Source organism: Alexandromys fortis, unplaced genomic scaffold (genome assembly GCF_014885135.2).
Source record: "Alexandromys fortis isolate MF-2015 unplaced genomic scaffold, M_Fortis_MF-2015_v1.1 scaffold_125, whole genome shotgun sequence".
Taxonomy (NCBI): domain Eukaryota; kingdom Metazoa; phylum Chordata; class Mammalia; order Rodentia; family Cricetidae; genus Alexandromys; species Alexandromys fortis.
This window is the reverse complement of record NW_026068026.1, coordinates 740834-760698: the sequence shown is the minus strand read 5'-3', so window position 1 is coordinate 760698 and position 19865 is coordinate 740834. Positions and strand designations below refer to the sequence as shown.

Here is a 19865-nt window from a genome sequence, read left to right as displayed (position 1 = left end):
CTCTCTCTCTCTCTCTCTCTCTCTCTCTCAACTCTATGTGCATTTTGCCTGCATCTACGTCTGTGCGAGAGTGTCAGATCCCCGGGAACTGGAGTTAGACAGTTGTGAGCTGTCATGTGGATGCTGGGAATTTAATCCAGGTCCTCTTGGGGAGCAGCCAGTGTTCTTAACCACTGAGCCATCTCTCCAACCCCAATTTTCCATACTTTCACTCCAGATGGGGGTATAATGGGTCAATAACGTTATTGCATAAGCATCTGGACATAGTACCCTTTGAATAGGAGTGAGAAATGGCACAACCGTTCCCTACAGTCTAGTCCTAACGGGGGAGTCAAACCGCAGGGTTTTAACTTTGTGACTGACTATCTGTGTGTGCCAAGTACTTCAGCCATAAAATGGGGATAGGTGGCGATGCACCTACCTCTAACAATGCTACTCTGGAAACTCCCGGATTGTAGTGAGCACTGAGGGAGCTAGAATATATAAAATGCCCCAGTCAATACCCAGTACCTAGCAACTCGGTTATTAATGTTTAGCCCATTTTTATGGAGACCATTTTATGGAGATCCAAACTCAACCCCCATCTCTTCAAATATAAAGATGCCCACAGTTACCCTTCATAAACTATCCTCAAGAAATATGCATGAAGCCGGGCGGTGGTGGCGCACGCCTTTAATCCCAGCACTTGGGAGGCAGAGGCAGGCGGATCTCTGTGAGTTCGAGACCAGCCTGGTCTACAGAGCGAGTTCAGGACAGGCTCCAAAACCACAGAGAAACCCTGTCTCAAAAAAACCAAAAAAAAAAAAAAAAAAAAAAAAAAAAAAAAAAAAAAAAAAAAAAAAAAAAAAGAAAGAAAGAAAGAAAGAAAAAAAGAAAATATGCATGAAAATCTAGAGGGCTGGTACTCAAGTTCAGTTCCCAGAACCCACATGGTGGCTCACAACCATCCATAGCTCCAGTTTCACAGGGCCCAATACCTTCTTACCTACGGAGGCAGTAAGCACACACATAGCACACATACATATGTGCAGGCACACTCATACACAGAAAATAAATAAATTTTTAAATAAAATAAATAATGGCTGAGGGGCTGGAGAGATGGCTCAGAGGGTAAGAGCACTGCCTGCTCTTCCAAAGGTTCTGAGTTCAATTCCCAGCAAATACATGGTGGCTCACAACCATCTGTAATGAGATCTGGTGCCCTCTTCTGGCCTGCAGGCATACACAAGGAATATTGTATACATAATAAATAAATAAATAAATAAATAAATATTTTTTTAAAAAAATAATGGCTGATCCATAGTGGTGCTCGCCTTTAATCCCAACACTTGGAAGACAGAGGCAGGTAGATCTCTGTGAGTTCAAGGCCAGCCTAGTCTACAGAGTGAGTTCCAGGACAGCGAGGGCTACACAGAAAACCTCTGTCTTGAAAAACAATAAAATAAATACTTTTAAAATAGTTTTTAAATAGAAGTGATACAAAATTAAATAATTTGGTATATCTAGATAGGTTCAATCTGTCTTTGAAACAAAACAATTAGGTCAAAGCTGTGGAGATAAGGGGCTTGTTCTGCAAGTGTCCGGACCTGAACTTGGATCCCAGAGTGTACATAAAGACCAGGCAGGCTGCTTCCTGTAACTCTGGCACTCTAGAGGTGGAGACGGGGTCTTCAGGGAAAGATGGCTAGCTAGTTTCGTCAGAAAGTTCTAGACTTGCGAGAGACCTTGCCTCAATGAATACAGTGGAGAGTGTTGTGGAAATTTCTGCCAGTAGTTTTGGGGTACCGGTCTTAGGGCGTGGCTTCTGTGTGCAGACATGATCTCTTATTAGGAAGAGGAGGGGTCTCTCTGGCTCTCTTGGGAGGTCGGAATAGAAGCAAGCTTGTGTGGTTGTTCACATCACCCTTGGGGCAGAGCGGAGGGACTCAGCGGCTGGACCCATAGCGGTTTCTACCTTGTCCTGTATTTTGTGAGCCTACATTTCCCTTTGAGTCCCCATAATAAAGACCTTTGTAAATTCTCACGTCAGGAGAGCAATCAAGGAAGACACAATGACAAGTTTGGACTAACCCACACACACAAAGGCACACATGTCCATGTGTACCCGCACACACATGCTGTGACGGGCAGCTCTAACTGTGTTGACAGGGTTTAGGATCATCTGGGGAGAGGGGCTCAATGACAGTTTTTCTACGTGGGGTTGGCTTGTGGGCAAGTCTCTGTGGGGGTGTCTTAATTAAGTTAACTGATGTGAAAATGAACCGGTCCACAGTGGGTGGCCCTATTCCCTAGGCAGGAGGTTATGAACTGCACAGGAGCGGAACACAAACAGGTGAGCATATGACACCCACAGCAATGGCTACAGTGCAGAACCGTGGCTGAAAGAAACCCTTCTTGACCAAGTTCGTTTTTTGCCAGGGAACTGTAACACAGTAAAAGAGATGAAACCAGAACACATGGGAACACACACACCCTGCGCACCATACACCTGCCAAAAAATAACAATAATTGAGCCAAATGGGTAGGTAAACTCCCCATTACCTACAACCTCCCCAACTTGCTTTATCTCCATTTTCGCTTCCAATTCCTCATTCTTCTTCTGTATCAGGCCATGACTCAAGAGCAGAACAATGGTACTGAGGGACTAGCTGGCAAGTATCTCAGTTGTGTGTGTATTAAATTAAAAGTACAATCGGATCTTTGTTCACCAGATATGGACCTTTCTGAGCAACAGTTTGCCCTTCTGCATAATGGTGGTAAATTATCCTACCCTTTGGGCTTGTCGTTATTATATATAAAAGCATGTTGTAAATGATTAAATGCTATATACATGCTAATTATTATTATTATTTTTAAAACATGCTAATTATTATGACAGAAGCTGGACTTGGAGCACATAGTTTTATCTGGCTATAGGTTATTTTCCTCCCCTATAACCCATTCTTCCCATAACTACTTGGGTCCTATAAACAGGAGATGGTTCTAGTGAATAGCTGACTAAGGGAAGCTAATAGAAACATGTAGACAGAGGGGTGACTAACTGGGACTTGAACTCTTGATGTTCAGCAGGCTGAGTCTTAGCTTTAATGGCTGGGCATACAGTAATGAATAGCTGGACACTAGCATACAGGCCTCTGTGCTGACAGAGCAAGGCATGGGAATTTCTGTGTGAGTCTCAGACAAATTTGCAGATCACCAAGAATACAAGCTCCTACCTGTGATCTCGCTGGCCACATTCTCCCAGAACCAACACCTATCTTAATTAGCTACCTCCCACAGAGGCTGGGAGAACTCTTATTAAGGTCGCTCCCTTCACCTGACAGGAGTCATAGCCGCGACTGACTGTCAGAGCTGCAGGGCCAACGCTAGAGGGGGCAGGAGGTGTAAGAGGTAGTAAAGTACTGTGTGGGTTGTGGGTTTGAAACTCACCAGTCAGGAAGTGAGGCCGACAGACGGAAGGGCGGGCAGGGTTGAGGAGTTCTGGGGCACAGCAGAAGGGGCCTTGTGAAGTTTGGGGGCTGGGAGGTCATGGGCTTCAGGGCCAGGGGTGGTTGTTAGTCTGGCGAACCAGGTCCGTGCAACATGCATGCCCAGAGGCAGTTGGCTCTAGCCACAGTGAGAGCAGAAGTCAGACGACATGAGGTGGCCAAGCAGGCTCTAAGCCGACTCAGGAAGCTGGCAGAGAGAGTGGGTGACCCTGATCTCCGAGATGGCATCCAGGCCTCACTGGACAACATACGAGGTAAGAGACGCATCAATCCCTAACTTGACTGTTTGGGGGACCAGCAGGGGACACAGAAAGGCTTAACCGTGTCATAGCATAACTGCTTGCTGTTCAAGCAGTCACTTCCTAGTTCGTAAGATGGAGCTGGGACTCGGGAAGAGGACATTTGGAGAGGATGGCCAAAGATGTGGAGGGGAGCATCATTATTCCCCTTTCCAAAATCGCCTCTGAACAAAATAATAGTCATTGTGGAGCCGACCTTCTCGGCAGCAGAGAGTAGATAAGCGTTGGGGAGACAGGCTTAACAGACCCATTAGGTAGATGTCCCTGTCTGGGTGGTCCAGAACGAGAGGCACTCAGGGGCAGGAGGTTCTGGGACTTGGTAATGTATTCATTCCCAGGACCCACTAAAGATCAGGGACCTCTTCTTTCCAGCTGAGGGAAACACACATGCAGAAGGGAGGAGGTGTGCTATGTCAGGGACACAACACACTTAAGCGTTAAGCGGCATGCTTTGTATAGCTGCCATGTGGTGAGGTCCCCAGGACTTGACTCAGTCCCTCTCCTCCTGTGTTCCCTTTCTTGTCTTCCCCTCACCTCCTTAGTGCCTTCCGTTCTACCTCCTGAGTGCCATTAGAGTAAGTGATGACAACACAGGGAGGAAGTGCTGTCATGGCAACACCATCCGCCACATCCTCCTTGCCCACTGTAGCCTTGGATCCTGTGGTGGGGCCCTGGCAAGCCTGTTCTCCATCCACAAAGGCCCACCACGGAGGAACTGGGGGATCTGTTGATATTTCATCCATCTGTGGCTGCACAGGAACTCACAAAAGCAAGCTTCCTTGCCTGCGAAGTGTGTCAGGCAGAAACCCATCTTTATCAAACCCTGACCATTCTAGATATCAGTTGTCCCCATTCTCAGCAACTTTTCCAGGAAGGAAATGTCAAAAATAAAATTCCATCAAGGACACCTCCTGACACCAGGGCACAGTTTAGAGGAAGGTTTGGATGGTTTAGAATTTGGTGAGATAGTCCCATTCCCTTCCCATGCCTCCCTCTTCTCCTTGCTCTTCTGAAGCTAGTATTGTTCAGCTCCTGCATCCAATCCTTTGACAGGACAACAGCTGTGTCTCCTCTGTTATCCCAGGTGATGGAAAAGGAGACCTAGTAGGACCACCTAGGAAAGAACTCTAGATCCCACCTTTGTCGGAAGTAGAGTGGGGTTGGGACCAGGCAAAGACACCCTGCTTAGTTCTAGAAAAGGGGAGAGCTAGTGTGATAGGGCACACCAGTAATCCTAGCACCATAGCCTCACGACCCAGGAGAACGGAGCAGGATTGAGTTCTATGGCAGCCTGGATTACATAGCAAATCCTAAAAACCAGCCTCAGACTCAACTACATAATGAGCAACTACTGAAAAGAAAAAAGTCTCAAAAAGGAGGGGCAAAGAGAGGATGCTGGGAGGCGGAGTAGACCTCTTCCCCATACTTCTGTGTGGGGTGTGTGATGTCGGAACCCAGGCAAGCTCTACCCCTTTACACCTCAGCCCCACATTAGCTTTTGTTTTGGTTTTTTTTTTTTTTCCTTTTTGAGACTGGGTTTGGATTCTACTGTCCATCTCAGGCTAGCCTTGAACTCACTGTGTAGCTCAGGCTAGCCTTAAATTCCTAGCAATCTTCCTGCCTCAGCATCCTCAAAAGGGTACACCACTTCACCTGTCAAAGCTCTTCTCTTCATGGGTAATTGTCTCTGGGTGAGACAGCAATCTGTTCCCACTGAACACAAAGGAAAACTGAGATGCCCCCCAATATTAAAAAGCTAACAATTCCCCCTTATCCTCTCCTTCATGATAGACTAGAGTGTGTCTCCTGCCTCGTGCGTCATCCTAGTTCTGAAGAACACTCCCTAAGAAACCACTGACCTCCAAAATAGGATCTGGGAGAAAGTGGGCATGGGCCTCTGGAGGACAAAGGGCTCCCCACAACCCGGTTCAGCCCCCAACCCTTACCCCCCACCAGGCCGAACACACTGCTGGCTCTTGCCTCCAAGAGCCGCCCACGGCTCGCACTTATTATAGTCTGGGCTGCGTCAAGAGGGTGGAAAGCCAAATCAAAGGACCGCCGAGACTCTAAATCCTGGGCAGGGGTCTCCAAGGCTTCAGGGAGACTTTCTTCCTTCCTGCCCACCGCCCCCCTCCATGGGGACTCAGCCTATCTTCTGCATAGATTTAACTGCTCATGTTTCTCAGCCCCTCTGGAGGACAAAGCCTTGAACTCCAAAGCCCCTAACGGGGTGGGGACACAGCGCAAATGGTGTCCATTCACTATGCCTCTCCCTTTAACCTGCTCTAAGAGCCCGGCTACATAGATCTCAGGAGACTGAATGCAAATACCTCAGAGGCCGGCTCCCGCTGCCTCAACTGAGGGGGTTCCTTGTGTCCAAGGAGCAAAATCTCCCGCAGGTGGGTAACCAGGTGTGAGATAGTGCCTTTACTAACCCAGCGTCCCTTGATTGGTCCCCCACCCATCCTACACACAGATCCCTCCTCTCCGCTTATCCCCGCCGCCGCAGCTTCTGAGGCACTCTTGGAGCTACGGTTGCTATGGAGACTAGATGCATTTTGGAATAGGGGGGTGTCAATTGGTAGATGTATTTCTTCCACCTTGAGCTGGGGCCTTTGACTCACGTTGCAGCTTGGGCTCAAGAGCCCTCAAGTCTCTCTCCTCTAGAGAGAGGCAACCCCCCCCTCCGCTTCTACCCTACTAAGTTCCTTGTTTGTCCCCATCCCTGGGGAACACTTTCCAAGTTCACTTTGGGACAATCAGTCCAAGCCGCAGTGTCGTAAAAGTATTCAGTATGGGGTGGGAGTTGGGGTGGAAGAGGGGGCTGGGTGATGAGAAATGAAATTCATCCAGGTACCCCAAGAAAGGAAAGAATAGGGGTCCCGGGAAGGAATGTCAGAGCTCACAGCATTCCGGTTTCAGTTCCCCAGAATTGACAGAGACCGAAAGAGTTCTGTTTCCTGTACCTGTCCAGCCAATAGATCAGTGTTTTTACCTTTGTCCCTAAATGTCACACTCCACATTCGTGTTCCCTAACCTTGGTGTGAAAAAGGAGGGTGCCAGGTAGTTGGCAGAGGTGAATCCAAGACCCAGGAAATCCAGTCCAGGTTTTGGAAGGGAAATCCAGTCCTGGATTTTGTACCGCCCTAGCAGACAGCGGTGCTGGTGGAGGGGGGGGGGGGAGATGGGGTGGGGGGGACCCGCGGGCCGCCTCCTCCTCAATGTGAGGGGAGCGCCCGGACACAACGCGCATCCGGACCGAGCCGATCCCGGGCGAGGCCCCCCGGACTCTTCGCCAGGATCCACGCCCCTCCCCTCCCAGACCCCAGACCCTTGGGTTCCTACCCCTCCCGTTCCTTCTTTCCTCCCCCACCTCCAATCTCTCCATCCCTAGCATCCTCCCCGTGCTCCAGCGAATCCCCCGCACAGACAGCCCTACTTGTCCCCTACCCTCAAGACCCCCCTTTTCCCACTGCATCCGTGGCCTCTGCCCATTGAGTCCGCATTCCCGCCCCTGCCTTCCCCGCACCCGTGCTTCTCCCCCCAGTCCCCTGTCACCTTTTCTGCTCCTTTTTCCTTCTTACCCATTTGCCCCCACTACTGTCCTCCCCACCCTCCTCCGCCCATCTCAGCGCCCCCACCCAGGCCGGGGTGCAGGGTCCGGCGCGCCTCCCTGGAGCAGCACCAAGGTCCCGGGGCTCCAAGGGGGTGGGAGCGCAGGGCGGGGAGCATGGGGAGGGGGCGCCCCATGTGATGGGAGGGGGGCGCAAGAGGAGGCGGCGGAGGCGGCGGCGACAGCGGAGCCGGGCTGGGGGCTCAGTGGGGTCCGGGGACTGGGGGCAGCGAGCAGGGCGGCCCCATGGCCGGGCCCCCCTGAGGCAGTCCCGGGGAGTTCCCTCCCCTCCCCAGCTCGGGGGTCTCCGGGCCCCATGAGCCGGGGCGCGGGCGCGCTTCAGCGCCGGACAACGACCTACCTCATCTCGCTGACCCTGGTCAAGCTCGAGTCGGTACCTCCGCCGCCGCCTTCTCCGTCTGCAGCGGCGGCCGGCGCCCCCGGGGCCAGAAGCTCCGAGCCCCGAGATCCTGGCAGCCCCCGAGGCGCGGAGGAACCCGGCAAGAAGCGGCACGAGCGTCTCTTCCACCGGCAGGATGCGCTGTGGATCAGCACCAGTAGCGCGGGCGCCGGGGGCGCGGAGCCCCCCACGCTGTCCCCGGCTCCGGCCAGTCCGGCTCGCCCGGTCTCCCCGGCTCCGGGCCGCCGACTGTCCCTCTGGGCCGCCCCTCCGGGACCCCCGCTCTCCGGGGGGCTGAGCCCAGACTCCAAACCGGGGGGCGCCCCCTCTTCCTCCCGACGCCCTCTACTCAGCAGCCCGAGCTGGGGGGGTCCGGAACCTGAAGGCCGGACGGGAGGCGGTGTCCCGGGCTCGTCCTCCCCGCATCCTGGCACCGGCAGCCGAAGGCTCAAGGTGGCGCCTCCTCCACCGGCTCCCAAGCCTTTCAAGACCGTGACCACTAGTGGAGCCAAAGCCAGCGGGGGCAAGGGCGCCGGTAGCCGCCTGTCATGGCCCGAAAGCGAGGGCAAGCCCAGGGTCAAGGGGTCAAAGAGCAGCGCCGGAACTGGAGCTTCTGCCACTGCGACCAGCGGGGGAGGGGGCGCTGCAGTCACGACCTCTGGTGGGGTCGGGGCTGGGGCTGGAGCGAGAGGGAAGCTGTCCCCTCGGAAAGGCAAGAGTAAGACCTTGGACAATAGTGACTTGCATCCAGGACCCACTGCCGGCTCTCCTCCGCTCACCGTGCCAGCAACCCCAGTTCCAGCCACTTCTGTCACCACCACCTCCACGCAGCCCCTCGGGCCTGCACCCCCTATCACTCTGGAGCCACCAGCTCCAGGGCTGAAAAGGGGCCGGGAGGGCGGCCGAGCGTCCACTCGTGACCGCAAGATGCTCAAGTTTATCAGCGGTATCTTCACCAAGAGCACAGGGGGGCCTCCTGGCCCCGGTCCCCTTCCCGGACCCCCAGGCTTGTCTTCCAGCAGCGGGTCCAGGGAGCTGCTGGGCGCAGAGCTACGCGCCTCCCCTAGTGAGTTGGGAGGGTCAGGGCCGGAGACACCTGAAGGCTTATTTGGGGTTGGGGGAACGCTGTGCAAGAACGAGGGAAGCTTTTCTCTTGAGTGGATGGAGGAGTTAGGCTCGCTTCTCGACCAAGGGCTGGGGCAAAGACTAGGAAGAGGTCCTGAAGCGATGAGACGTGACAGGAGTGTTCTTGGTGCTTCCTGGAGAACGGTGGCCTTGGTCGATGCTTACTATAGGAAAGCATCCCACAGAAGCCTCAGACCCCAATCTTAGCCCTGGTTGGAGTCAAGAAGCCAGGCGATAGGGACTTTGCCTTGTGTGGAGGGGCACTGGAGATGCAGGGAAGGTGGAAGCCTCAGTTTCCCCTGAGTAACTGGCACAGGTGGTGTGGCAGTTGACCTTGCAGCCGGTTCCTCGCCAGAGACAGGTTTCCTGGGTTGAGAGCCGGCTGGTGGTTTTTCCAGGCACTGAAGGTGGATTGGGCGGTTCTTGAGTGAGCGGGGGCTGGAACGTGCAGATTTAAATGTGAACTGAAAGGGGGGCAGATAGGAAGCCTGGCTTCCCGCACTACCCACCCCCGCCCCACAGCGGCGTCGAAACCCGCTCAGGGCTGACCCCGGAGTGAGTCAGGGGGTGGAACTGCTGTAAAGACAATTCTTAGCCCGGGAGACTTGGGAAACCATACAAGGAGGTAGCTTTATTTATTTAATTTTTAATTTTTTTCCTCCCAAGGGGTGCTTTTATTATTATTTTCTAAATGGTAGAGACAGGCGCGCGGGGGTGGGGAGGTGGATAGCGACCCACGACTCGGTTCCGCTCACATTCCCTGGAGGGGAGGCGGGTCTGGAAGCGGGGGCGGCCCCGGGGGGTTTGGCTCCTGAGCGGGTGGGAGCAGATGGCTCCGGATCCCCGAGTTCCCGCCGCAGCTGCGGCGCCCCGGGAACGTCCGGCCAGTGTCAGGCGCGGGGGGTTGGACCCGGCGGGTGCAAGGAGAATCTTTTCTCCCCAGGCCTGTAGCTTTTCTCTGCCTGGGGAATGGAGCCTTACCGCCCCCCATGGTTCTTTCGGAGGCTGTGGAGATCTAGGCAGAGGAAAATCAAAGTTCTGTCCCCCTTGGGCGGTGAACAGGAGTTAAAACTACCTGTGCCACTGACCTTGAAAAAGGGCAGGAAAGCCCTCACCAGCTCTTCGCTCCTGTGAAATGGAGATTGAGGGAGACCCACTCCATTCTAGGTCTCAGGCCTTCCGCCTTAGGTCTGCTCTGAGAATGTCAGGGGGGACGGGACCCTCTGTTCTATGTGGTGGGAGGAGACTCATCACTAGTAAAGTCATCCTGATCTGGTCTGGGGCAGGGACCCACGTTAGAGGATGTGTTTTAAGGGAGATGCCAACTGAAGTATTTTCGTCTTGCCAGCTCTGTTGCTAAGCAACCACTGAGCGGCGGCAACAGCTGTGGAGAGTGGCTGGGATAGGAGGACTGAGGACCACTCTCCAGTGCAGGCAGGGTCTTAGGGGTTAGGTGAAGCCCTCAGAAAAGAGAGCGCCTGTGGGCTGGAAGTCCTCCTAGGCCACAGTCTTCCTCCTTACTGCACTTTTCCCTTTGCAGAGGCTGTGGTCAATAGCCAGGAATGGACTCTGAGCCGCTCAATTCCCGAACTGCGCCTGGTAGGTAGCCCAGGCCCTTGGTTTGCAACCTCCCCCGGTATGCCCCGTTCTCGCCTCTCTCCTCTCTTTGAGAACCAAGAACGCTCCGATTTGAGTTTAGCAGCCTAGCCTTCTTGTGGGGGCTGGCTGCTCAGAACATCCTCACGACTTGTCTTCATCTTGTCTCTTCCCATTTGTCCAGTCTTCTCCTTTCTAGCATTTTTCTTAAGATTTTATTTATTTTATGTATAAGTGCTCTATCTGCCTGTACTCCTTTATTCCATAAGAGGGCATCAGATCCCCACTATATATGGTTGTGAGCCACCATGAGTTGCTGGGAATTGAATTCAGGACCTCTGAAAGAACAGCTAGTGCTTCTAACCACTGAGCCATTTCTATAGTCCCGCACTTTCTTTTTTAAACGCTTGCTGTTCTTTTGCTTTAAATAGGGTAAAAACTTTCAACTAATGCCTTGGGCTGTACCCGACTACACACACGGTTTAATGTGTTTAGTGAACAGCTCACAAGCGCTTGCACACACACACACACACACACACAAACACAAAAGGGTATTGCTTAGCTTGTGGTCTGTTTAATCTTTGGGGTCATTTCTTGCCATACCATGCCTGTTCTTCCCAGCTGACTGGAGGCCCTTGGAGGGCCTTTTTGGGTGGCCAGTCCCTGTGGGTTCTCTGGCATGAGCAGACCCGGCATCTTGTTCCACATCTCTCCTTTAGGGTGTGCTGGGTGATGTCAGAAGTGGGAAGTCATCCCTCATCCACAGATTCCTCACGGGTTCATACCAGGTGCTGGAGAAGACAGAGAGTGAGTGCCCAGGACCCACAGTAAGCTAAGACTGGGGGCCAGGGATCCCCCAGTAAGATCCGGGCCTGGGCAGGTACCAAGATGGGACTTGAAGCATAAGAACTAAAGTTGAGGGGATGTGAGAAGGTTCCGTGACTTGGCTCAACTCTTCTGGACAGGTGAGCAGTACAAGAAAGAGATGCTGGTAGACGGGCAGACTTATCTGGTGCTGATCCGAGAGGAAGCAGGAGCGCCCGACGCCAAGGTGAGGCACGGAGGCGGTGGCCGTAGTAGCCTGGCTGGGGTTAGTATTGGACATGGAAGCGTTCTGTTTTGCTGGGACACCCTCTGAATAGTATCCAGAGGGAATGGGGCCTGTATGACCCTGTGTTTGCCCTCTCATCCCCTGCAAGTTCTCAGGCTGGGCAGATGCTGTGATCTTCGTCTTCAGCCTGGAGGATGAGAGCAGCTTCCAGGCTGTGAGCCGTCTCCATGGGCAGCTGAGCTCCCTTCGTGGGGAAGGACGAGGAGGTCTGGCCCTGGCTCTGGTTGGGACCCAAGGTAAGGAGGGGATATGGAAACCTTGTTTTTAGAGGAAGGTGGAGGGTACCTCTAAAGTATTGCCCACCATGGCTGATAATTTGGCAAGGTGTCGAATTGGCTATTTAGATTCCAGCAACCCTCTAGAGGGAGCCTGATGTCCAAATAAGGAAATAATGAACCAAACAAACCTCCGAAGGTCTCAGCAGAGAAAAGAGGACAGCCTGGGAGGAGAGGACCGCTGTAATGACCATCTCTGGAGATGTTGCCTACCTTGTGTTCTCTCTGCCATTTCTGACGCCACTACCGTGGGACACACAGAAAATGTCAAGTCCTAGTGTGGCTGAGAAGCCTTTCTCTTCAGCTGGGTCAGGCTGACACTGTTAGAAAGGAATTTCTCTACAGAGAGGAAACACGGAGATACTGGAGCAAAAAACTTTCGGTTCTCCTAGTAGAAGCCCAGAATCACTCAGACTGTGCCATGGCAGGAGGAGCATTGTCTCTGCCACCGCTGTCCAGCTGGCGGGACGCTCTGTGTGGCTGCACCGGCTGCTGCTGTTGCAGGTTCAAGTCTCCACCTGTCCCTTGCCTCCTGGCTTCTGACTTGTAGAACGAGTAGCCACCTGTTACATTTGGCATTGAACTTTTCCTCCTTAACAGGCGGGTCTCCTCTCACTCGGGTCTTAGGTTCAGTGATTCTCAGGGTGTTTGTCTGAGCCATTGTCAGGAACCTCCACTCAGCTTCAGGAGTATTGCCTGGAAAAATAGACAGACAGACAGACAGACACACAGAGATACAGAGAGACAGACACACAGAAAGACACATACACAGAGAAAGACACATACAGAGACATACAGACACACACAGACAGAAAAACACATACATACACAGACTTAACTGGGCCTGGTACTCACAAAGGGGCTTATACACTTAACAGTCCTCAAGCAGACAGATGTTCTCCCACACCCTAACTCTAGGAGGTCTAGCCTGGGCTCCAGACACAAGGTAAAGGGAATCATGAACACTGGTGGAAGGGCACCTCACCCATCCCGCCCCTTTGCCTGTCCCCTCAGACAGGATCAGTGCCTCCTCTCCGCGAGTGGTGGGTGACGCTCGAGCTCGGGCTCTCTGCACAGACATGAAACGCTGTAGCTACTATGAGACCTGTGCAACCTATGGGCTCAATGTGGACCGGGTCTTCCAGGAGGGTGAGTGTGGTAGTCCCCGGCACATGAGCGTGGAAAGCCAGAGGCCCCGTGATACTGTAGGTGCCCAGTTTCCTGTTCTGTGTTTCTCAGTAACAGGAAATTGGTCTCTGGGAGTGAGGAGGGGTCTGGGAGCCTATGGAAGGTTTGATTAATTCACAGATTCTTTCTGGGCTGGAGAATTTGGCTAGGCTATAGATAGCATGGGGGTCTAGAGACAAGGAAGTTGGGGCTATCTTATCTGCTGGGGCTTCTCAGAAGAGGGCCTGGGAAAGTGGTCTTGGGTATCTTTCCTGCTCACGACTCCTCCAACGCCTCTCCGCTCCAGTGGCCCAGAAGGTGGTGACTTTGCGCAAACAGCAGCAACTTCTGGCTGCCTGCAAGTCCCTGCCCAGCTCACCAAGCCATTCAGCCGCTTCTACTCCCATAGCCGGGCAGGTGAGTTTGGGTGTCGGAGACTGATGTCAAATTCAGACACGGAGAAATGAGTGGGCTTCGAGAGCAACATTGAGGCTGGGCGGTGGTGGCACACGACTTGAATCCCAGCACTCCAAGTTTGAGGATAATCTGATCTACATGTTGAGCACCAGGAGGGCCAGGGCTGCCCTTTGCAATGTCTCTAAGCCAGCCACCCTCCCTTATCAGGAATCCAGACTTTGTCACACTTGAATCAGTGTGACAGAGATAGGGAAGATTTGTGTTACTGATGGCACTGAGTGAATAAGGATGGCAGTAGGGAATGTCTCATACTGGGTGTCAGCTTGGCTTGGTGGGTATAGGTGCCAAGCTCTGCTCACTCCTCTGTATGCCTCCAGGCTAGTAACGGGGGCCACACTAGCGACTACTCTTCTTCACTTCCATCCTCGCCCAATGTTGGACACCGGGAGCTCCGAGCTGAGGCGGCCACTGTGGCTGGGTTAAGCACCCCAGGGTCCCTACACCGAGCAGCCAAGCGAAGGACCAGCCTTTTTGCGGTATTGGACATACCGGCCCCCTTTTCCTCCTGTCCCGTCAGTCTCTGGATGTCTCTGTTGGTTCTCCCTCTTTTCCTTCACACTACTTCCCATCCTCGTACCCTACCCATCCTCTGGCTAATTCCAGTAACCATTCCAGAACCGTCGGGGCAGTGACTCTGAGAAGCGGAGCTTAGACAGTCGGGGAGAGACAACAGGGAGTGGGCGAGCCATCCCCATTAAACAGGTAAGGGTTTTGGGAGCTGAAGAAGGGTCGGAAGCCGCCGTTCTTAGCTGACTTTTCTCCCATACATCTTCCTGCTCTTCCAGAGCTTCTTGCTAAAGAGAAGTGGTAATTCCTTGAACAAAGAATGGAAGAAGAAATACGTGACTCTTTCTAGCAATGGCTTTCTCCTCTACCACCCCAGCATCAATGTGAGTAGCAGAGATGGTCCACGCCGGAAAACCTTGGATGTCCTTCTAGTTCTTTCTGTGCCTCTGACAAGTCCTGGCATCATTTCTGGGGGGCTTTAGTTCTGTTCTCTGAGGCTTAGGAAGCTTGTCTGTGCTGGGCATAGGAAGGTAAACTCCTTGCCCCAGGAACTTGCAGTGGGGGAGTACCTTGTACAGGCCTGGGGAAGCCTGCCATTCAAGGGATGCTTCCTGGCCAAGTCTGGCAGGACTGCCCCCCTACGAGCTCTTCCCAGTCCAGTCAGCTCTCAGAGCCCCTCTGTATCCTGTTAATACTGCTTACTTCCCAGCACAAAAGCTGGAGCTCCCCACACCACCCCCCACACCACTCTCAACCCTGTACCTCTGCAGGATTATATCCACAGTACACACGGTAAAGAGATGGACTTGCTACGAACAACTGTCAAAGTCCCAGGGAAGCGGCCCCCACGGGCTATCTCTGCTTTTGGCCCCTCAGCCAGCATCAACGGGTTGGTCAAGGACATGAGCACCGTCCAGATGGGCGAAGGCCCTGGTAAGTGGGGCCCACAACAAGTGCCCAGGGAAGGAGACAGGGACAGAGGAAGGTGGCAAGAGGAGTTGGTGCCACCCTGGCTGTGTGGGGTGGCAGCTGGAGACAAGCTCACTGGTATTTCTCCCTCTCCTTCCCACAGAAGCCACTACTCCCATGCCCAGCCCCAGCCCCAGCCCCAGCTCCCTGCAGCTTCCACCGGACCAGACATCCAAGCACCTGCTGAAGCCAGACCGGAATTTGGCCCGGGCCCTTAGCACCGGTTAGTGGGACCATCCTCCATCTACTGGCTTCCGAATCCAAATGGGATCTGGGTGGGAAGTGGAATAAAGTGGAGGCTTGGTGCAGGAACAAATGTTGGAGGGAACACGAGGGATGTCTGCTGGGTGACTGGCACCAAGCTCATATGCTGTGTCTGTCCTGGCACTGGAGACAGCTAGACTCTAGTAGAGCTAGTCTGCCTGCCTGAGCTCAGATCCTTAGTTTGCCTTGCCACATGCCGTGTCTACCCTATAGGAAGTTTCTCCGAGGTTTAGTTTAACAAGCTGAGGGCCTTGACCAGAACATAGTCAGCCATCAGTGTTTGGACATTATATATATAAATTGTATACAATTTATAGAGTATACAAATATAGACACGAATAGGAAGTAACACCTTAGTAAATGTTTCTCACAGCAACTTATGGGGTCAACGTTATGATCCCCATTTTAGGGATGAAAATAAAAATCTGAGGCTCAGAAAATAAATGAACTTGTTCAAGGTCTCAAGGCTAGTAAGTTGCACAGTAAAGAGTTGAGCACAGGCTGGAAAGATGGCTCAGCGGTTAAAGGTACCAGCTGCTCTTCCAGAGGACCTGGGTTCAATCCCCAGCACCCACATGGCAGCTCACAACTGTCTGTATCTCCAGTTCCAGGGGACCCAACACCCCCACATAGACATCCATGAAGGCAAAATACCAATGCACGTAAAATGAAAATAAATTATTTTTAAAAAAAAGTTGAATGCAGATCTGATTCTAAAGCCCTCACCGGTGGCCCAGGAATGATGGGGGGGGGGACTCTTGGACAGGGACAGCTGAGGAGGAATACCCTAAAATGGAAGTTCAGGGCAGGATACAAGTTATAGGGAAGTCTACGGAAGGGCAACCGAGGCACTGTGTCCCCTTCCCTAAGACTGTACCCCATCTGGAGACCTGAGCCCCCTGAGTCGGGAACCCCCACCTTCTCCCATGGTAAAGAAGCAGAGGAGGAAGAAGTTGAGCACACCGTCCAAGACTGAAGGCTCAACCGTGCAGGCTGAAGGTGAGGCTGTGCTGGGCGGGGTTCCACGCCCACTTCGGACCCTCACCCGTATCCGAACCCCTGACCTAGCTCTCGCAGAGCAGTGGGGAAATGGATGGACACCACCCAGCTCCTGTCCACCCAACTGCTCCCAGCTCCTGCTCTTTTCTCCTAGTTCCTGCCCACATCTGCACTTCTGACCCTGTCCTTTGCACCCATATTTGGTACTGCAACCCCTGGACTCGGTGTCCCTGTTGACTCCCCAGCCCCTGCTCTCAATAACCTATGATTGGCAGGTTCCTCCAAGAGGCCTCGGGCACTCACCCCATACCTGTCCTCGTCCCCACCCCAACCCCCCAATAACAATTCCTGCTCCCAGTTCTACTGCCTTCTGAGCCCCAGGCCCCTCATCTCTGCCCCTTTTCTACTGTTCACACAAAGTCTGACACCCACCCCTCCCCCTACAGAGACCAGATTTCTCTCTAGTCACAATACCTGCCTGGCCTCCCCACCCCCTGCCACCCCGTTCTTTGCCGGGTGCTGCGACCCAGGTTCCAGATCTGCCGACTCTCATGGCTCTTGGCTTCCGCTCCACTCTGCTCCGGGGCCACTGACTTTAGTTCTGCTTTCTCTCCCCATCTGTCTGTCCTGCTTCGTCTCTGGCTGTCTCTGTCACTGTCTCTCCATCTCTCCATCTGCCTCTTCCTCTTTCCTTGGTCTCTTTCTCTGTTGTTCTTTCCATTCTGTCTCTATCTCCTTCGCTTCGGGAAACCAGCCAAGCGCAAAATGTGGAAACTAAAATCCTTTGGTAGTTTAAGAAATATTTATAAAGCAGGTAACAAGCGGGAGCCGGGAGGGGTGTGCTAAGCTGGGGTGCAGAGGGGTGGGGGTGCCCTGCTTCTCCCTGCATGTGCTCGGGCTTCCTGCTGTTTCCCACCCTCTGCTTCCCCTCCCCCCACTGTCCCACTCCTAGGGGCTCCAAGGACATCAGGGGGAAGGGTTTGGGGAAGGCCTCCTGCTTGAACTCTGTCCCTCATGATCTCTCCCATCCACCTACCCAGAGGAAAACTTTGAGTTCCTGATCGTGTCCAGCACTGGGCAGACGTGGCACTTTGAGGCAGCCAGCTTCGAGGAGCGGGATGCCTGGGTTCAGGCCATCGAGAGTCAGATTCTGGCCAGTCTGCAGTGCTGTGAGAGCAGCAAGGTCAAGGTAAACGTTTTGAGGCTGTTGATGGAAGCTAGCTAGCAACAGGGGCCGAGAGTCAGAGGTGCAGCTCCAACCTCACTTTTCTCTGCAGCTGCGCACTGACAGCCAAAGCGAAGCTGTGGCCATCCAGGCAATCCGAAACGCAAAGGGAAACGCTACCTGCGTGGACTGTGGAGCGCCCAGTGAGTGCGAGGCAGGCGAGGGCACTGCTGAGGGAACTGGGGAGCAGGATCCCAGACTAGGGGTGTTAGCTGGAGTCTGGCGAAAGGCGGGGTGTCTTGTTGACATGCTGCCAACCCGAGTTTACCGCTTGTGTTGCATCCTATCCCCAGACCCCACGTGGGCCAGTTTGAATCTGGGTGCGCTCATCTGCATTGAGTGTTCTGGCATCCACCGGAACCTGGGCACACACCTGTCCAGGGTGCGGTCGCTGGACTTGGACGACTGGCCGCGGGAGCTGACCCTGGTGCTGATGGCTATTGGCAACGACACGGCCAACCAAGTGTGGGAGAGCGACACTCGGGGCCGAGCCAAGCCCACGCGGGACTCTTCGCGGTGAGGATAGAGCATCAGTGTGGAGAGGGTACGGTTCCTGGGAGATCCTGATTAGAGGTCCCCTACAACTCTTTCCCTTGGTCCCTGGTACTGCAGGGAGGAGCGGGAGTCGTGGATTCGCGCCAAGTATGAACAGCTGCTGTTCCTGGCGCCTCTGGGTACCACAGAGGAGCCGTTGGGCCGCCAGCTGTGGGCAGCTGTGCAGGCCCAGGACGTGGCTACCGTTCTGCTGCTTCTGGCCCACGCGCGACATGGGCCACTCGACACCAGCGTGGAGGACCCGCAGCTCCGTTCGCCGCTCCACTTGGCAGCTGAGCTCGCCCACGTTGTCATCACGCAGCTGCTGTTGTGGGTACGTGAGCGGAGAGGTAGGGAAAGGGAGCCCGGAGGTGGATTTGGAGGCGTAGAGTGGGTGGTGTGCGGGTGGAGGTCCCCTGGATGGCGCGTGATCATAGGGCCCTTTCCTCCTGCAGTACGGCGCGGACGTGGCGGCCCGTGATGCGCAGGGCCGCACGGCACTGTTCTACGCCCGCCAGGCTGGCAGCCAGCTGTGTGCAGACATCCTCCTCCAGCACGGTTGCCCGGGAGAGGGCGGCAGCACAGCCACCACACCGAGCGCGGCCACCACCCCCAGCATTACCGCCACGCCCAGCCCGAGGCGCCGGAGCAGCGCTGCCAGTTTGGGCCGCGTGGATACCACGATAGCGCTGGTATAGTTGCTCAGCAGCGGGAGAGACACTCTCCCACCCCTGCGCGGGCAGGGCACGACCGCACCGGGTGGACCGCTGGACAGATGCACCCACTCACCTCTCCAGTCTGCACCCAGTCCCACGGGAGCACTTCCTACCCCCCACGAGGGCACAGTCCCACACGCCTCCCAGGAGACACAAACTCACCTCCCTCTCCCCACGAGGCATGGAGACCCTAGCTCAACACGCCCCTACTCCACTGTTTCCATACTTGGATTACCCTGGGTCTGTCTACTTGCTGCCTTTGCAGCTGTACCGGCTCCAGGGCGCTCGGACTTACTGGCTCGTCCCCATCTAGGGGCGGGTAAAAGATCCAGTCCTGCCTGCGTTCTACAATCCGGTGGCTGAAGCCCAAAACCCAGGCTGGCTCCTGGGGCAACGCCACGCCAGAGGGAGGGGTTAGTAGGTGGAGGACTAGTCCTGGGACTTGGGACCAATATGGGACCCCACCCCTTCCATGCTGATCTCACTGCCCAGTGAGGGGGAAGGGCAGCGAGGGGCAGGACCCCTGCTGCCCGTGGAGGTGGAGGGGTCCCCAACCCTTTCTGTGAAAGGGTCCATGAGGAGTGGAAATCAGAATCCCCCTCTACCTGTCTATGAATGGAAGCTAAAGAGCCAGGGGGAGCCGAGAGCCTGGGTCCTTCCCCTTACGATCTTGGGGTGGGGGAGAAGGATTGGAACAGGAGGGGGCTAGAGAGGGGCCTTGTAATTTATTGCTTTGTTCCCCAATATGGGGATGGGGTGGGTAGGGGCGAGGGGAGGGCATTTCAGGGTAGGGGAAGCCAAGGGTGGGCAGGGGTGGGGTGGGGTGGGGGTGCTCTTGGGTTGTGTCTGTGACTGTGACTGCGTACGTGTGACTGTGCAGCACCCGTGGTGATCTGGGGAAGGGGGCACCCCTACAATGGGGCCCCTCCCCCACAATCCTTTCTGTCCAGCCCCTCTCTCACTGGAGCAGCTCCAGATCTGTTTTTCTATCCTTTGCTCCCTCCCAGCCAGGGCTGAGAGGGTGTGCAGTAGCTGGGAAGGTGTCCAGGTCCAGGCCCCGTCCCAGAAAGGGGGGAAGTGGAATGGATTTACCTAGCCCA

At 54.4% G+C, this 19865-nt stretch overlaps 1 protein-coding gene across 2 annotated transcripts; it reads left to right on the top strand.

Annotated features, from left to right (window-relative positions):
- Positions 1-3440: 3440 nt before the first annotated feature.
- Agap2 (ArfGAP with GTPase domain, ankyrin repeat and PH domain 2) lies at positions 3441-19487 on the top strand. Of its 2 annotated transcripts, none has more exons than XM_050163916.1 (18): positions 3441-3742; positions 10466-10524; positions 11241-11328; positions 11487-11572; positions 11721-11868; positions 12922-13056; positions 13382-13491; positions 13869-14027; positions 14167-14253; positions 14337-14441; positions 14829-14991; positions 15131-15250; positions 16162-16290; positions 17331-17479; positions 17568-17658; positions 17809-18031; positions 18128-18383; positions 18505-19485. In XM_050163916.1, exons 1-18 carry the CDS (start codon positions 3583-3585, stop codon positions 18745-18747), a joined length of 2511 nt encoding a protein of 836 aa, XP_050019873.1. In that variant the 5' UTR covers positions 3441-3582; the 3' UTR covers positions 18748-19485. The 2 variants fall into 2 exon arrangements, with proteins under 2 accessions (XP_050019873.1, XP_050019872.1); XM_050163915.1 differs by lacking the exon at positions 3441-3742 and adding an exon at positions 7039-8866 and having other exon boundaries at positions 18505-19487.
- Positions 19488-19865: the final 378 nt, after the last annotated feature.

Coding starts and splice junctions, on each gene's coding strand:
- Agap2 (XM_050163915.1), top strand. CDS start 7,717: ATGAGCCGGGGCGCGGGCGCGCTTCAGCGCCGGACAACGACCTACCTC. Junction 13,057..13,381: donor GGACCGGGTCTTCCAGGAGG/GTGAGTGTGGTA, acceptor TCTCCGCTCCAG/TGGCCCAGAAGGTGGTGACT. Junction 14,254..14,336: donor GAGCCATCCCCATTAAACAG/GTAAGGGTTTTG, acceptor CTGCTCTTCCAG/AGCTTCTTGCTAAAGAGAAG.